Source organism: Brachycentrus maculatus, unplaced genomic scaffold (assembly GCF_059751285.1).
Source record: "Brachycentrus maculatus isolate JH-2025_06_01 unplaced genomic scaffold, ASM5975128v1 h1tg000440l, whole genome shotgun sequence".
NCBI lineage: Eukaryota > Metazoa > Arthropoda > Insecta > Trichoptera > Brachycentridae > Brachycentrus > Brachycentrus maculatus.
Genome location: NW_028281188.1, coordinates 585,234 through 600,967, shown reverse-complemented (window position 1 = coordinate 600,967; position 15,734 = coordinate 585,234). Strand labels below are relative to the sequence as shown.

General features: G+C 29.9%; 1 protein-coding gene across 3 annotated transcripts in view; it reads right to left on the bottom strand.

The window, feature by feature from the left end:
• Positions 1-8,043: 8,043 nt before the first annotated feature.
• The window catches only part of LOC148302564 (anoctamin-5-like), a 43,073-nt gene continuing 35,382 nt past the window's right edge, over positions 8,044-15,734 (bottom strand). For all 3 annotated transcript variants that reach the window (XM_088271409.1, XM_088271410.1, XM_088271408.1), the window contains one exon: positions 8,044-14,362. In XM_088271409.1, the coding sequence (XP_088127535.1) occupies positions 14,214-14,362 (149 nt within the window). In that variant the 3' untranslated portion in view covers positions 8,044-14,213. The remainder of the gene's footprint in view (positions 14,363-15,734) is intronic.

Below are 15,734 nucleotides of genomic sequence, written 5' to 3'. Positions count from 1 at the left end.
GTTATTTACTTAATAACTCGGAAGATCACCATTACAGATGTCATGGGTAGGTTGAATGTTACCAGCCAATGAAAGTCCTCACTTTCTCATTCATGTTGAGATTACAATAAAAATTGTGTTTAGACATATATGTATAAACACGATTTTTGATAAATGATATATCATTCATTGATAAGGTATAAACACGATTTTTGATAAATGATATATCATTCATTGATGAGGTACTTATTTTTTTAAACTTTTATTTTATTTATTGATTTTTAAACTTAATATAGATGATTTAAACATAATTCAAAATGTCTATATGTATTCAGGTTAGCCCAAGGTAGTTTGTGTTTGTAAACAGGAATCAAGTTGCGACAGTGTTATTTATTATTTCGGAATTTACTTTGTGGTACGACATGATTGAATTATAAATGAAATACTTGACTTTCACCACTTGAATATATTGTTACGTTTCGGAAGCTATAGAAGCTTTCATCTACGGTTTTAAATATAATGTTGTATTTCAACCCATAGATGGAAGCATTTGTAGCTTGCAAAACTAGTTGTAACAATATAATACTCAAGTAGTAAAAAACAAGTGTTCTATTTATAATTTAAGTTGTGGCAGAATGGGGTCAAACCTAGAGTTTGAGCTATGAAATGCCATATAATTCTCATCTGAGCCACGTTTATAAATAAAAGCATTTATCTATTTAAAATAATATGTATATACAAAAAAAAAATGCTGTCATTATCATTGAATGGACACATAGCCTTGCATATTTTATGGTACACTGCTTACCGATTGCTCTCATAAATTATTTATGGTTTTACAACAGGTGACCATATCTCTTCACTATATTCGTAACATCTGTAATGATGAAATTCCAATAGACGCATTATTCACGTCGGTTGAATATTTTTATTTTAGTCAATACTAATTTATTTGTTCTGGAATCTCATTCTGTTAACTTCGTTCTGCGTCATTTGTGTCGTCACGTATTATTCGATTATAATTGTATTCATTAGATTGCTGGCGCGTGTGAGTCACAAAATAATGTGTGCGTGGATTATTATATATGTATCCTGCATGTTTTTCAATTTAAATGGTTTTCAATGAGGATAGGATGTTTGTTCGATGATATTTGGAGAGTATTATGAAATAATATCTGTTTCAATGAGAATTAATCATAGTTTAAAATGAAAAATTTGTTGTAAATTTTTGATAAAACTTAAAGAAATATGCGTTACACGCATTGGGAAAGTTTTTCAATTTGAGCTTTTGTATATATTATTAAAAAAATGTTTGTGTACTATAGAACTTGTATGACCAAAGATGTCAATCTTCTTAATGAAATGTAAATAATAATTTAAAAAAATACTGCGCGTGCTTACATTTTAATATCAAATTTCCATAATTTGGTACAAAGTTTTATTTGTTTTAAAAAATAAATTAATACGGCAAAATCCTCTATGCATAAATTCTTATAAATGAATATTCGGAATTAAAAAAAAAAAATTGTGTCCGAATTTGAAATTCGGTTTTTATTTTACTGGTGATTGCGGTCTTTTTCTATGGAATATATAGCAGATATGGCTCTAAATCTCTTAACTGGATTCTTCGGTACATATTTTATAGCATATTTTTTTATAATTTAAAATGTAACTTTGTTTTAAAATCACTATAAATATTTTATTATAACCTAATTATAATGTCTACCGGCTCGAAACCGGTAGACATTATAATAAAATATTTACAGTGATTTTAAAACAAAGTTACATTTTAATTATAAAATGGAAAATCACAAAGCTTCAAATATAAATTACATATTTTTTGTTATTTACAAACAATTTTTTTTGTTGCAGAGACCCACAAAGCCACCTTGTGTGTCTTGTCGGCGGAGTTCTTTTTGAATACATAAATTTTTATTGTTTTTATCCATTTTCACCAACCCAGACACACAAAAAAGAGAGAGAAAATTGAGAATATTTTACAATTTTCATAGAATAAACTCTTGATCATTTACCCATTCCTTTATTTTTCCTTTGTTCCATATTTTATTATGACCTCTGATCTCCGTCGGCATCAAATTAAAAATGTTTAGAACGATAGATGTCAGTTACTCATTCCGTGCCTAGTAGGACAGTTTTATTATTATTATTCTTTTTCATGAGCCCCCTGACCTCCGCTGCCGGATATAGGCCCCTTCCCCTTCTTTCCATTGCCTCCGGTTGGTTGCTGCTTGCAGCCAGTTTCTACCCCCCACAGTGACTATGTCGTCAGACCATCTTTGGGGCCTTCCGACACCTCTATTGTTCTCCCAAGGTCTCCATCGTAAAATTCTTGGGGTCCGTCTTGTGTGGTCCTGTCTTGCAATAATAATGATAATTTCATTAATTGATTCGGCAGTCATTTTGTGGTACAATCTATCCGTTTTTAATTTAAGTTTTACTTAGTAAATACCACTATTTCTTAAAATCTACGGTGTTTGAAAATGCAATGCATTCTGCATCAAAACATGACACATTGGATTTTAAGAAATAGCGGTATTTAATAAGAATGATAATGCTATAAAAAATCAGTTATATTGGCAACAGCTTAATTTTATATTATAGCCAGATGTATGTATAACTTTGTGTAGAATGAGTTTATATTTTTTATATACAACTCCATAGAGTAGTGGTTAGCGTGTTGTGCTGCCATGCGTGAGCTCCAGGGTTCAATTCCTGACTGGGTATACACTAACTGAGGTGTTCTTCACTATTATAGTATTAACTTTTGCGTTACCCTGGACTGGCATCTTAGGTGTAAGACTGATCACCTCGCTTACATGTACAACATCAAAGATGGCATCAATCTAGTGAAGTGTCCTTTGGTCAATTAGGTAAAAAACTAACCTTGTTTATTGTTCACACCTGATAATTTTTTATTGTAACTTATCTCATTTTGTTTAAGTAAAAATATTATTGAAAGTATTCTGATTCAAAGGGTTTACTTAGAATGAATAATTAATCATTCTAAAGGTGAAATAAATAATGCCCATAACTCATTTAGAAGTGTATTTATAAATATATTATTTGGTGTCCAATACCGCCGGCAATAGAAAAAAGATTTGTTTATTTATTTGTTAATACTAGTCCAATTTTGGTGCGTTCAATGAACCCATCACTTTCGTAAATCTCCAAGAGTTACTATAAGAAAACATTGCTCTTTTCTTACGTATAGTAATACTTATGTACAATACATACAATATTGGAAAACAATGTGTCTTAACCACTTAACAGTTGAATTTGAACGAGAAAATTCGCCATTGCTATAAATTGTCACCAACAAGTCGAAACAAGACGGCCTGAACACTGCTTGGTTAGTCACTAAAAACAAATATGTACATAAATATATTTGACTCAGAAATATTAATACCGAAAAGTCGGAATATGATTTTCCTGAGCAGCACTCGGCCCATCATTATTACAATACAAACTCCTTGCCCGAGTCACACTTGGGCTAATCCGGGAACTGGCTAAGGTACATTGGGCCCGTTGATTTATCTTAATCAAACGGTTTAGTGAAAATTGCGGTAGCTAGATTAGGGTCTAGTTTATCCAAAGAGAATGTAATGTTTGTATGTTCTACTTGATAGGAACAAAAAATGCAGTTCTGTAATCAATTGTACAAAATATACCTTAATATGAGAGATTTTTCCTGAGAGAATTATTTGAATCTAGATAACAAACCCTTTGTGGTGTTGAATCCGGTATTATATGACTTCTTCTGTCATGTCAGGTCCCCCTGACGTCGATTATCACTTAAGAGCAATTGTCCTTGCTCTAAACAGCGCCTCGACAGTCCTGATCCCCGTCCAATCTCATATTTCAAAGCCAGGAGGTCTGCCTTCTGCCCACACCTCGTCGACCCTCTATTTAATGACTAGATTATTTTTTAAACTTTATTCTGGCATATCAAGTTTGGAGTATTGGACACCAAGTGCTGGTATATAATACATTTTGATTGTACTAGGAAAAGTGACCAAAGTATTCCGTTTAATTTTGATATAACGTCAAGAGGTTTCAAATCCTGTAACATTCTATAATATTTTGACTATTAGAAGTCCTTAATTGTTATTTTTCACATAGCGCCGATAACAAATCAGATAAAAAAGAGATCTCACATTAGTTATGTATTGGAACATTTTAGAGCATGTTTTAAAAGTATTTGAACCAAACTCGACATTTTATTTGTTGTAATAATAACTATGTACCATGTTGACCCACTTAGCCATGGGAACTCAGTGCAATTCCTTTTTGACTTGGTCACTTTCCGCAGTAAGCTAGTGACACAGGACTGTTATTGAATTTTATTATTTCCATTTCTTTGCATAAATGATATTCAAAGCAATTTTAAATTTTTAAACAAGATATTGTGTGATCTTTTTTATAAGCTATATAAAATTCTAAAGTAGCGAGTTGTTAAAAAAGACGGGGTGCCTAGTATACTCTTTCTAAACAAATCAATTTTTATTCCAATAATTGTATGGATATATTTAAATATACATCTGTAATTTTGTTGAAAAATTATCCCTGTCTGAGATTTTGTAAGGTTTTTTAAAATTTACTCAGCCATAGGATTTTCTACTGTTGATAAAATAGTTTTTAAAATTCCAACTGACAATTCTATAAAAAAAAAAATGTTAAAAATAAATATGTTTTGATATTCTGTACACGTAAATCGGTGTTACATATTTTAAAAATTGTGAAAGATCATTTGAAATGTAATTTATAAGTGAGAGTGTTTCCCTGTATACATAATTATTAAATAATATCGGAATAGAGAAACGGTTGTCTAAATTTGAAATCAATTAAATATTATTTGATCCGGCGCTCCTTCGAAACTACCGATGATTCATTAGTTCCCTCTTAGGGAACCCCTATGATCTTATGATTATTCTAATAAATCAGTTGTTTCTGAATAATCACTCATTTATCACACCAAGTAAAATTTTACAATAATTCAAAATAGAAAAAAATGTAGTGGATTGCATTCCAGCCAAATGCGCCCTCTTCCTGCTTCTAAAGAGGCACAAGGAAATGTACTGTCACGAATCAAAACCTATTCTGGAAAGATTTTAATATTTTGGATGGATTCTTTAGTATATTTTAAATCATTCATCAAGCAAACAATTTTGATGTTTGTAGCTGAAGCGACACCAGATGAAATTCAAGTAAGAATGAAATCATCACAGATCCAGAGGGTTTTTGATACTTGACTATGCAACTTAAGAATAATGATACCTCTAAAGTATCTACTTTGTTCAGAGTTGAACATCTGTTCAACTCTTTTTTGATTTGTTTAATTACACCCCATTCTGTGATAATTGTTGGTTCATTTTATTTAATTGTTTTCAAAATTGGACAGCCAAGGAGAGCAGTAGGATTTCTACTCGATGTAGTATTCTCAACGTTGGCTGTGTCCAAGTGCAGAAATCTGGCATTTTTCAAATGTAACTATAGAAAAGTAATCATCTTAACGTGTTGTACAGTGTGGCATTTACATAAGACCAATTTTTTTTGGATATTCCACCGAGTCAAGCCTTTGTTGGCCTCGTGTAAACAGGGATAATGGAATGTTCTCGAGCAATTTCTTCAATCCGATCCATTGATTATAATGCGTAGTGGACTGACATCATTATTGGCTTTGTGCAAATGCCACTTAAAGGTAGGGTGGTGGAATACCACTACACACAATGATTCCTGTTATTTATTAATTTAATTATAGCATTTTGTATATATTATAACTTATCTCTATGCTATAATATTATACTAGTCATGATATATTATACTTAAGTAAATGAATTGTATAATTTTTATTTATTTATAAGAAAAATAAAAATGCGGTCACATTATTTTAGCAAAAAATATGTGCAAGTAATTTTTTGCATCTCAGTGCCTTCCATATTTTTACAAATTGTGTTCAAAATTTACTCAATATGTCATACTGACTCCTACATATAAATTTTTGGCTGAATAAATAACAAAAATCTAAAAAAATTTATTGAAATGATATTTTTTAATAATTTTTACCTGATTATTTTATATAATTCTTGATGAATCAATTGATTGGATATTTTTGTAGATTTTTAACTTTGGAATATTTCCAAATATCTTAGAATTTCTGAAGTATTTTCAGCTACTTTATTAAAACTTAATTCTTTATCACAATGTTAAAATTTTATTAAAACTAAAAAAAACAAAAAACTAGATAAAAATCTAGATTCCAGACGTTTATTCCTCCAACCGTTAAAGGTATTTGAAACTAATGAATACACAAAATCCCAAACAAATACTTTATTTTTATAACAATCACTATCCAAACATAAAAAAAACCACTGTGTAGCAAGGTTTTAATGAATAAATATACCTTTTTTTTCAATTAATCAAATCTCATCCTTATAGCTACATTTTCACGCTTGCTAGAAATATGGGTTATGGAAATATTACAGTTATAGCATAAAATTGTATTATTTATTATATAGAAGGCACTGTAATTAACAATTTTAGCTTTGTTAGTAGAAATGTTGGAGATGAAAAATGCCAGATTTTGACTAATAATTACGGTTTTAAAACATTCATTAATTATATATTATAAAAACTATGTGTGATTTGTGTTTACTTTCACAATTTGTGTTGTTAGATGCAAATGATAATAAAGGGTTGTGTGAATTTGTATTGTTTTCTTTTCCCACCTGCGTTAATGTTCAAATGCTTTAAAAAGCACTATAGTAAGTACCTCTAGCTAATTTATCCAATATTATAAAATACTATTCTTATTGAAATCTGTAAAGAAAAAATATATTAATATATGACAATAAGTAGTATTATTTCTTGGACTTCCTCTATGCTTTCGTTCATTCAAGAAACCTCAAATTAACGAGGCAATTCGGTAACATATTAAAGCATTTATGGTAACATTTATCTTCTTTCAACCTTTATTATCTGCACTCAATGATGCATAGAGTTCAGGTTTAAATAAATATAGAGTGAAAAAAATTATACTTAACATTGATTCATATTAGAAAATTAAAATTATCATATCGCAGAAAATACGCTTAAAATTTTAAATACATTTAAAATAGTATCCCGGATATTTGAAAAGTCCGTATGAAATGATTTCATTTATGTATTAATTTTAAATCAAACACAGATTTCTTGAGTCTACTGAGTTGTATTTTATTAACAAAAACACAAAAAAATTAATAAAATACAACTTGGTAGACTCAAGAAATCTGCGTTTGATTTAAAATCAATACATAAATAAAAATGGAGTTCTACAAATTAAACGCCAAATCAATAAATAAATAAATGATTTTATTCCTAAAAGGGAGCTTTTAATGCATCATACCATTGCTGTTACTAGGAAAGTGAAAGAAATTAAATAAATACAAGATAGTTTTTTCAAATGTTTATTTGAAAGATACAAACATTGGGAATAAAAATTAGTTCTTTCAACTGTGTAGTCTCACATTAGTTACACCTCGCTGCTGACAATCAAATTGAGATCCAAACAACACCAAATACATCATAATACAAACTACATAATATTTATCATAATAACTACTTTTTGTCCAATTAACTAACTCTTCTTGTTCTCCATTTGTAATAGGCACAGCATTATAAAAAAGCACACTTGGAAGCACATCAATAACAACAAGTAACTTAAAAACTAGTCAATTATATATATATATATATATATATATATATATATATATATATATATATATATATATATATATATATATATATATATATATATATATATATATATATATATATATATATATATATATATATTTTTTTTTTTTTTTCTTGTTCTCCATTTGTAATAGGCACAGCATTATAAAAAAGCACACTTGGAAGCACATCAATAACAACAAGTAACTTAAAAACTAGTCAATTATATATATATATATATATATATATATATATATATATATATATATATATATATATATATATATATATATATATATATATATATATATATATATATATTTTTTTTTTTTAAATGCTCTGGTCTCACAAGTATTTGGTTTTGTTCACAAGTGGTTCAAGTGACGATATATATATAAAGTTTTAAAAAAGCTATGTTTAGAGTGCCCAAGACACGGTCAGATGTCAACATTCCATAAATGCTGCTCATTTATGTGACAAACATAATTTTGGAGATTCTTATTGCCAGAAAAAGATGTGAATTTAGATAGAAGAAAGTATTTATCTCTGGTATTTTTAATGTTTTTTTTATCTATGGTGGCGGACCAACTGTCAAATGTGACCTTGAATATTGAGCATCTTTGAGGTACCATTTTAGGAAAATGGCAGTATGAAAATTATTATTATCATATCAACAAATCTATTTTTAGACAAAAATTAAATTACAAATGCAGTTTTTTAGAATGTTTAACTTGTGATCAGTATTTGAAATCAAAATGTTTAGTATTTTTTAAATTTGGAGTAGTTTTATTTGTAAAAGCAAAGTCAATACAACTTTTTTATTGCTACCTTTAAAACTGGGTAGTGGATAAACACTTACAAAATATTTGACAATCTTTTATTGATCGTGTCCCGGGCCCTTCAAAGTAAGGTGTAATACATAGTGTGATGTGAAAACCAAAGAAAAATTAACAAAATACTTATCAATTGCTATTTCTACAGCAATAAAAAATAGCAGTCTTAATGTTAAATTGTTCTACCAGTTTTGGCAGCAAGTCATCTATCGCAGAATGCCAAGACCAAAAATGAGTTTTAGCCGTATCAATTTGAAGTTATCATAATATGTTTAGTAATTGAGAAAGTTATTCCTACATTTGAAAGATGAGCTAACCTAACCTAGGCTAACGGCCATTAAACCCGATCGCCGCGTCTGTGAGCAGCTACGGTCGCAACAGAATTTGTAACCTTAATTTCTTAGGACAGAGTATTCAGATTGTAGTAATTTTCGCCTTAAAACTTGGCTTATTCTTCTATTGTTACCTTGGGATACAGAGCTCACAGACCTATGTGAACACCACGGTGATAGGGCAAATAGTTCAAATTTAGGAAAAGCTAAAAAAAACAAATTGCCAACTTGCAAACGCAGCCATAATAGGAGATTCCCTAGGCAAGTTCAGACGAAATTCGCTGGGTATACAGAACCTTGGTTTATGTCAAAACATGAAATAAGTCTCACCAACTTCAGTTCTTAACTGTTTCTAACCTCTTGATTCATTTTAGCTTGGAAAAATATGATTAATTGATTCCACACTTTGTGGTAATATCTATACATTTAAAATACATATAACATTTACTTGGTAAATGATAATGACACATTCAACGTCATTATCGAACAGTGTTTGATGCATCAAAATAAGTGTCGCAATAAATATAAATAAATAGTATTTACCAAGTAAAAGTTAAATTGAAAATTGACAAAACATAGAGATTTTAATCCAATATATTGGTCATATATGATAGAATTTACAAATGGTTGATGGGAGATTAGACCCTAATTCATAGTCATCACACTGGATAAAAATGTTGTGAAAATCTAGAATTTACTATACGGGATCCACTTTGATATTATACTTTACACAGAGAAACTTAATATTGAAAAAATAATTTCCAATATACAGTCATGAAGTAAATGACATTGTGCATATAACTTGTGCTATAGTTTTCATATACTAAGTATAACAATAAAACAGTAGTAGAGTTTTTATTTTGTGTAAAACATTTATGCTCAAACATTATAACAGTATTTTTTTCTGCCTTACAGAAAAAACTTTATTCTAACCCTTATCCGCACCCCAATGGTGCATAGGGCACTGCATCATATAGAAGCAGTGTTATCTTGATCGTATAATGCACGAAGGAAAGGTGATCAGCCTTCCGCTTCAGGTACCAGTCCAGGGTCATATCAAATAAATGTTAGACTGAAAAATCACTAATATTTATTTTGACCCTCTTGGGAATCGAACCCGTGACCTCCAGCATGGTAGCCTAGCGCGCTAATAACTACACTATGGAGGCGGACTGAAAAAACTAATAAGAAAAAACTAGCTTGTAATCAGTAAAATTTGTTGTTTTGTTAATATTATATGAGTATATCCAAATAGAGTAAGGCAGGCGCTGCTTTCGTCCTGATATGGAATAACACACTCCTGTTTTTTTTTATAAAACACTTTGCTTTCCCCTCCCAAACACGCATTGACCACTGCCAAGGCAGATTGAATTATGCAAAAACAATAGACAGTATGCATTTGCATCCTCTAAATTATGTTAATTATATATACGAGATGTATTTTCTATGTCAATGTTGGTAATGATAGAATATTTAAAGTTTGACTATGTAAAACACTTAAAAAGTATTATTTGGCAGTGTTGTTTCCTTGTTAAGTTTTTACATATTGTACAAAAATGTTATTTTATAATTATCTTATTTTATATATAAAATTAAATTAATAAATATTAAATAAACTAGATGGAAGTTAACAATTTGAGTTTAATTTGGTACAGTGGTTACAACAAGAAAACAATTCGATATGAATCTGGTCTATTGGATTCTGGAGCTTTGTTTTTATAATAAGATACAGTGATTTTATAACAAAATTATTTTGTATGTCATAAAATTTAAAATTTATTAGTTAATAATAACACACATATATAGTTACAAAAAATGTATATAATGAAAAGCCATCAAAATTGAGCAAATGAAAAGGAAGAATACAACATGGGCCAACATACATTTATCATTAAAATATTTAAATATTTACAAGTACTTTAATAGTGTATGCAATTATACTACCTTTAAAAAAAAAACAGTAGCTCGCATGTATTTAAAAAAATTATTACAAATAATAGTAACTCTATTTAAAAATCTCATAAGTCAAGAGTTTGGTGTGTTTCAACTTGACATGGGAGCATATTCATGTATGCCTATAGTCTAAACAAAGGATTTTGCCACTCTCCTTATCATTCATCGTTCGTTTTGTGTAATACCACTTAAAAATACTACTTCATGATTACCGGTTTCGGAATAATCATTCCATCATAAAAGGTCAAATGTAGACTACTTTTTAAGTGGTACTACACAAAATGAATGATAAGGAGAGTGTTATATTACCATACCACAAAGTTAACAATGCTTTTGATATACAAAAAGGATTTTAAGCTTAAAACTAGATACAAGGTGATTATTCGATCAAATTGTTGCATCACAATTCACTAGTTTTGACAATTTTGTTTATAAATTAGGTTTGAACACATTATACGAGTAGCATTAGAAATGAAATAAATATGAAAATAACATCCTTGTTTAATGCAGTAATATCATGGACTTTCAGATCAAGGTTATCACTTTGTTATTCTCAGTAGAGAACACTTTCGATTCTACAACATAGCACATCGTTCTTCACCCATTTCTGCACTGTCCAAGCGGCCAGACTACAGAATCAATTGCCACTCAACTCCTTGCTTGATCCTACATCCTTTGCCTTCCTTGTTTTCATCAATTAACAGTTTAATTTATATAAAATGTCATAATTATTTGTTCATTCCTACTACGATTAATTGTATTTTTTTTCCATGAATTGATCAGCAGTCACTTAGTGGTGAAATTTTGATCATATCTATGTATTTTTAATTAAAATTTCACTTGGTTTTCACCACTGTTTCTTAAAAACTATTGTGACATGAGTTCCGATGCATTCCACATCATTTTCAGACACCGCACGGTGTTTAAAATGATGCAGAATACATCAAAACACGTATCACAATAGATTTAAAGAAATAGTAGTATTTTCTAAGTAAAATTTAAATTTAAAATGTATATTCTTTTAATTTATACTTATGTACAAGCATTGTTTGCCCTCTAATTTCAAATGGCTGCATAAAGTTCAAACTTTGATCATTAAGTATCATAATTCTGTTTTTGGTAGAATGGGAGATATGTATCTCTTCTTAGCAATTAGCCCGCCAACGTACATATATTCTGTACAAGAAGTTTAATAAATAAATAAATAATATTTGATCAGCAAATATCTACTTAATACAACCGAAAATCTTAATTTAAGTTCAGAGTTTAAAAGATTTTAATAAACAGTTAGCATAAATATCACAATGCGTAAATTAAACAAACAATTGTATTACATACATTGCACCATTTCGTCAAACTTTGAGTTTAACATCTTTAACAAATAAAATATATTGAAGCGCCCTCGGGAGACGCCAGAAAACATGATTTAAAATTTTTACGAAGCTTATAGAGAGAGTTATTTTATTCAAAACGATTTTGGGTGTGAAAAAAAAATGTACACATTAGAAATGTTGTAAACAAATTACTTAAATACAGTCGAACTCGGTTATTACAAGCACGGATATAGTGAAATCTCCACACATTTTTTCACGGTTATATTAGACCATTTTGAGAAAGATTAAATATTTTTGATGAAATTCGATCTCAAAATTATAGAAATTAGCACTCCAAGCTAACTGCACATCCCTTACTGGTCCTTGGTGGTCCAGTGTGTTAAAATATAACAGTATATAAATGACTTATGAGTAATTTGATGTCTTAGGCAAGCAATTCCATTGGCACGTGTCTGGAACTTAGCTCTTCTTATCAATATCTACATCTACCGGTGTAAAGTCACATACTACAGTACCTAGCATACAATACAACGATAAAACTTTAAGGAAATAAAAATTAACAGCGAAATTCTCTATATAGGGTGTCACAAAATCGGCTTCATTTAAAAAATATGTATATTTTAACACATTTTATGCATAAGGTGAGTTTTACAGTCATCAGTCAGCCAATCAGAATTTGCGGGAAACTGTGATCAAAATTACTAAAAAATTTACAAAAGCATTGAGAGACAGTTGTTTGCCTATTATATTACAATATTTAAGGTTTATAATGATGTAAGGAATGTGGGTACATTGCTGACACGGTGGTGAAAACAACATTCTGCACCGTGTGAATACCCACGTAGTCTGGCAAGCGTCATTCAAGATTAGTCTCTCACTTGGAGCTCCTATTAACTTAAATATAGAATAAACCAAAGACAAAGAACGAATGCCATCTGTTGAATTTTTGTTAAAGCATTATTATAAGAGTATAACTCGGTACTGCCTCTCTGCAAAAATCTCACCATTTTGGCAGTGAGTTGGATCTATATCTTGACAAAAATGCTCCACGATATAACCTCAAAAGTTCCTGATGACAACTTCAAAATGTCAGAGTTCAAAATAATTTTAAATTCAAAACAAAAGCCGGTTTTGAGACACCCGAGGGATTGAATCTCTCACAAATTAAATAATTATCTATATTAAGTATTGGACGTTTCATTGGCAGCGTTCCAAAGGCCACAAAAATTTTAAAGCTAGGCTAATTTTCCTTGTAATCGCATCAGCTCAAAAATATGCTTCGGGATTTTAAATATTTTGAAGGACACAGACTATATACTCAGTATGTACCTGAAACACAACTTGTTCTGAACAGTTACTAGGAATATTGTTTTAAAATAATTTTTCATATAAAATTGTATATTATAATTACAATATAATCAACATGTCTTAAAATTTCATCTTGTAAAAAAATTCAAGGGATTTTTAACACACTTGTCATTATATAAATACATTTAACAAATATATTACAAAAAAAATACTAATATTATAAAAGATTCCAAACTGAGATTTATAAAAATCAGTTATTATTTAAAATAAAACATATTCATTTACTAACCTGACATTTCACAAAGTTAGGTATGAAATAAAATTTCCATAAGTAATAGTTCATTATTCACTAGTAGCGGAGTTGGCTATTTTTTGTTTCATGTTTTTATGATGACCTTGAACATAATAATTTAGTTAAATATTTATTATTACATTGGTTATAAATCATTTTGGCCATTGCTATGTTTGGTTTTGATACATTCTAATAATAAAAAACAAAAAGTAATCTCATTCTCGGATCAATATTTTTTGCCTGCAAAATTCAGGTAAGACCTTTAACAACTCACCCCGGAAATTCAAATAAATGTCCCTCGATTGTCTTTGGCTCTCGGTTCTCTATGACTCTCGGCCAGAGACAAAATGACATTCTCTTTTCAAAACTTCCGACAAGCGAGATCGAGTTTTGAATTTGAGATTCTGCGTTTCAAGTTGAGATTCCGTTTCGGATCCAAGTTGGCGAGATTTCAGACCTCGGTGGGTTTGTGGTTGCTCGCGTGGTCTCCTGATCCGTGCGCCACGAGGTCAAACTCCGATCCGGACAGTGATCGGGACAGCAGATGGTCCCAGTCACCTTCGGTCCCAGCGAGATCGCCGGCCATAACGGGATTCGGGGCTGAAAAATAAGATGGGTAAATTTAATATATATAGAGAGCAAAGAATAAAGTAATAAAATCATTTTTATGCTCCAAATGTTCCTGTATCTTGCGCTAGTCTCTAATCCTAGGACAATCCCCTTCTGATTTTCTTTTAGCTTGCTCCTGACAGTAAACTTTTGTCAATATACTTGATCTATAATCAGCTCTTGTCAACCTTGAGCCATTTTACTGTGACTACTAATTCTCTACCGATGATCACCCAAGATATGCTACTTTGGGCCATTTTACTGTGACCAGTAATTCTACACTGAAGAAAACCCAAGAAATGTTGCTTTGAGCCATTTTATTGTGACCAGTAATTCTCTATTGAAGACAATCCGAAAATGTATTTTAAATTATTGGAATCTACAGATAAAACTCAAAGACAAAACAGGGATATTTATTTACAAGGGTTACTATAAAAAAGGTTAAGTTTACATACATACACAGCTAAAGTTCGTTAATTTGAAATTCAAGGGAACGAATTTGTGAATTTTTTTTTCTTCAAAAATATATAAAATATATGAATCTTCGCTTCGATAACATGGCGGCCATTTTTACTTTTGTCAAAGTTAAGTAAATAAAAGGTTTGTTGACATATTTAAGATAGAAAAACATGAAAAAATGTGTAAATGTAATATTAAAAGTTTAAAGTGCTGAATAACTCATCAAACTGATAACCGTTTGACTTTAAAAAGTAAAATTCAAATATAAAAATAAGATTGTATTTAAAAATTTGAACCTCGTCAGAATTTTATAGCCAGTTTATAAAAAGGTACACAAAAAAATGCTATAATAATAATTCGGATAATTTTTATAGCGGCATTTTTGTAAAATACTACCTAAAGGGTGCTTGTTAAAGCACTAAAGACTTATGTTAAACACTCATTTTATTTTACATCTTTTCTTTGATATTTTTAATTTTTTATGCTTTAAATAGTTTTCCACCTATTTTATGGTTGTAAACTGGTTTACAATGAGCTTTCTTCCATGGTGTATATTGTATGCACAGGGTGTGCGTCTATATAGAATATTTTTTATGTTTTAAACATATATAAACGAACGTATGCACCATAGAATGAAGAAAAGTCTAATGTAAACAAGAAAATCAAAGAAACAATGCGCAGTAAATAAAATCTGCTTAGTTAAAAGCTTCCCTCATCCTACCATAGATGTCTCTAGTGAAGTCAAGCGCTGTGTTTTGAGTTTGATCAATATATCTAGAAGTCCAAGAATTCGACCGGTTGTAAATCATGTGTAGAAATGGTGAATGTTACATGTCTAAAGTGATCACTTAAGCCAGCCTATGATGGTTGTACGCTTTGTAAATGCCTAGACTTCCATATTCTT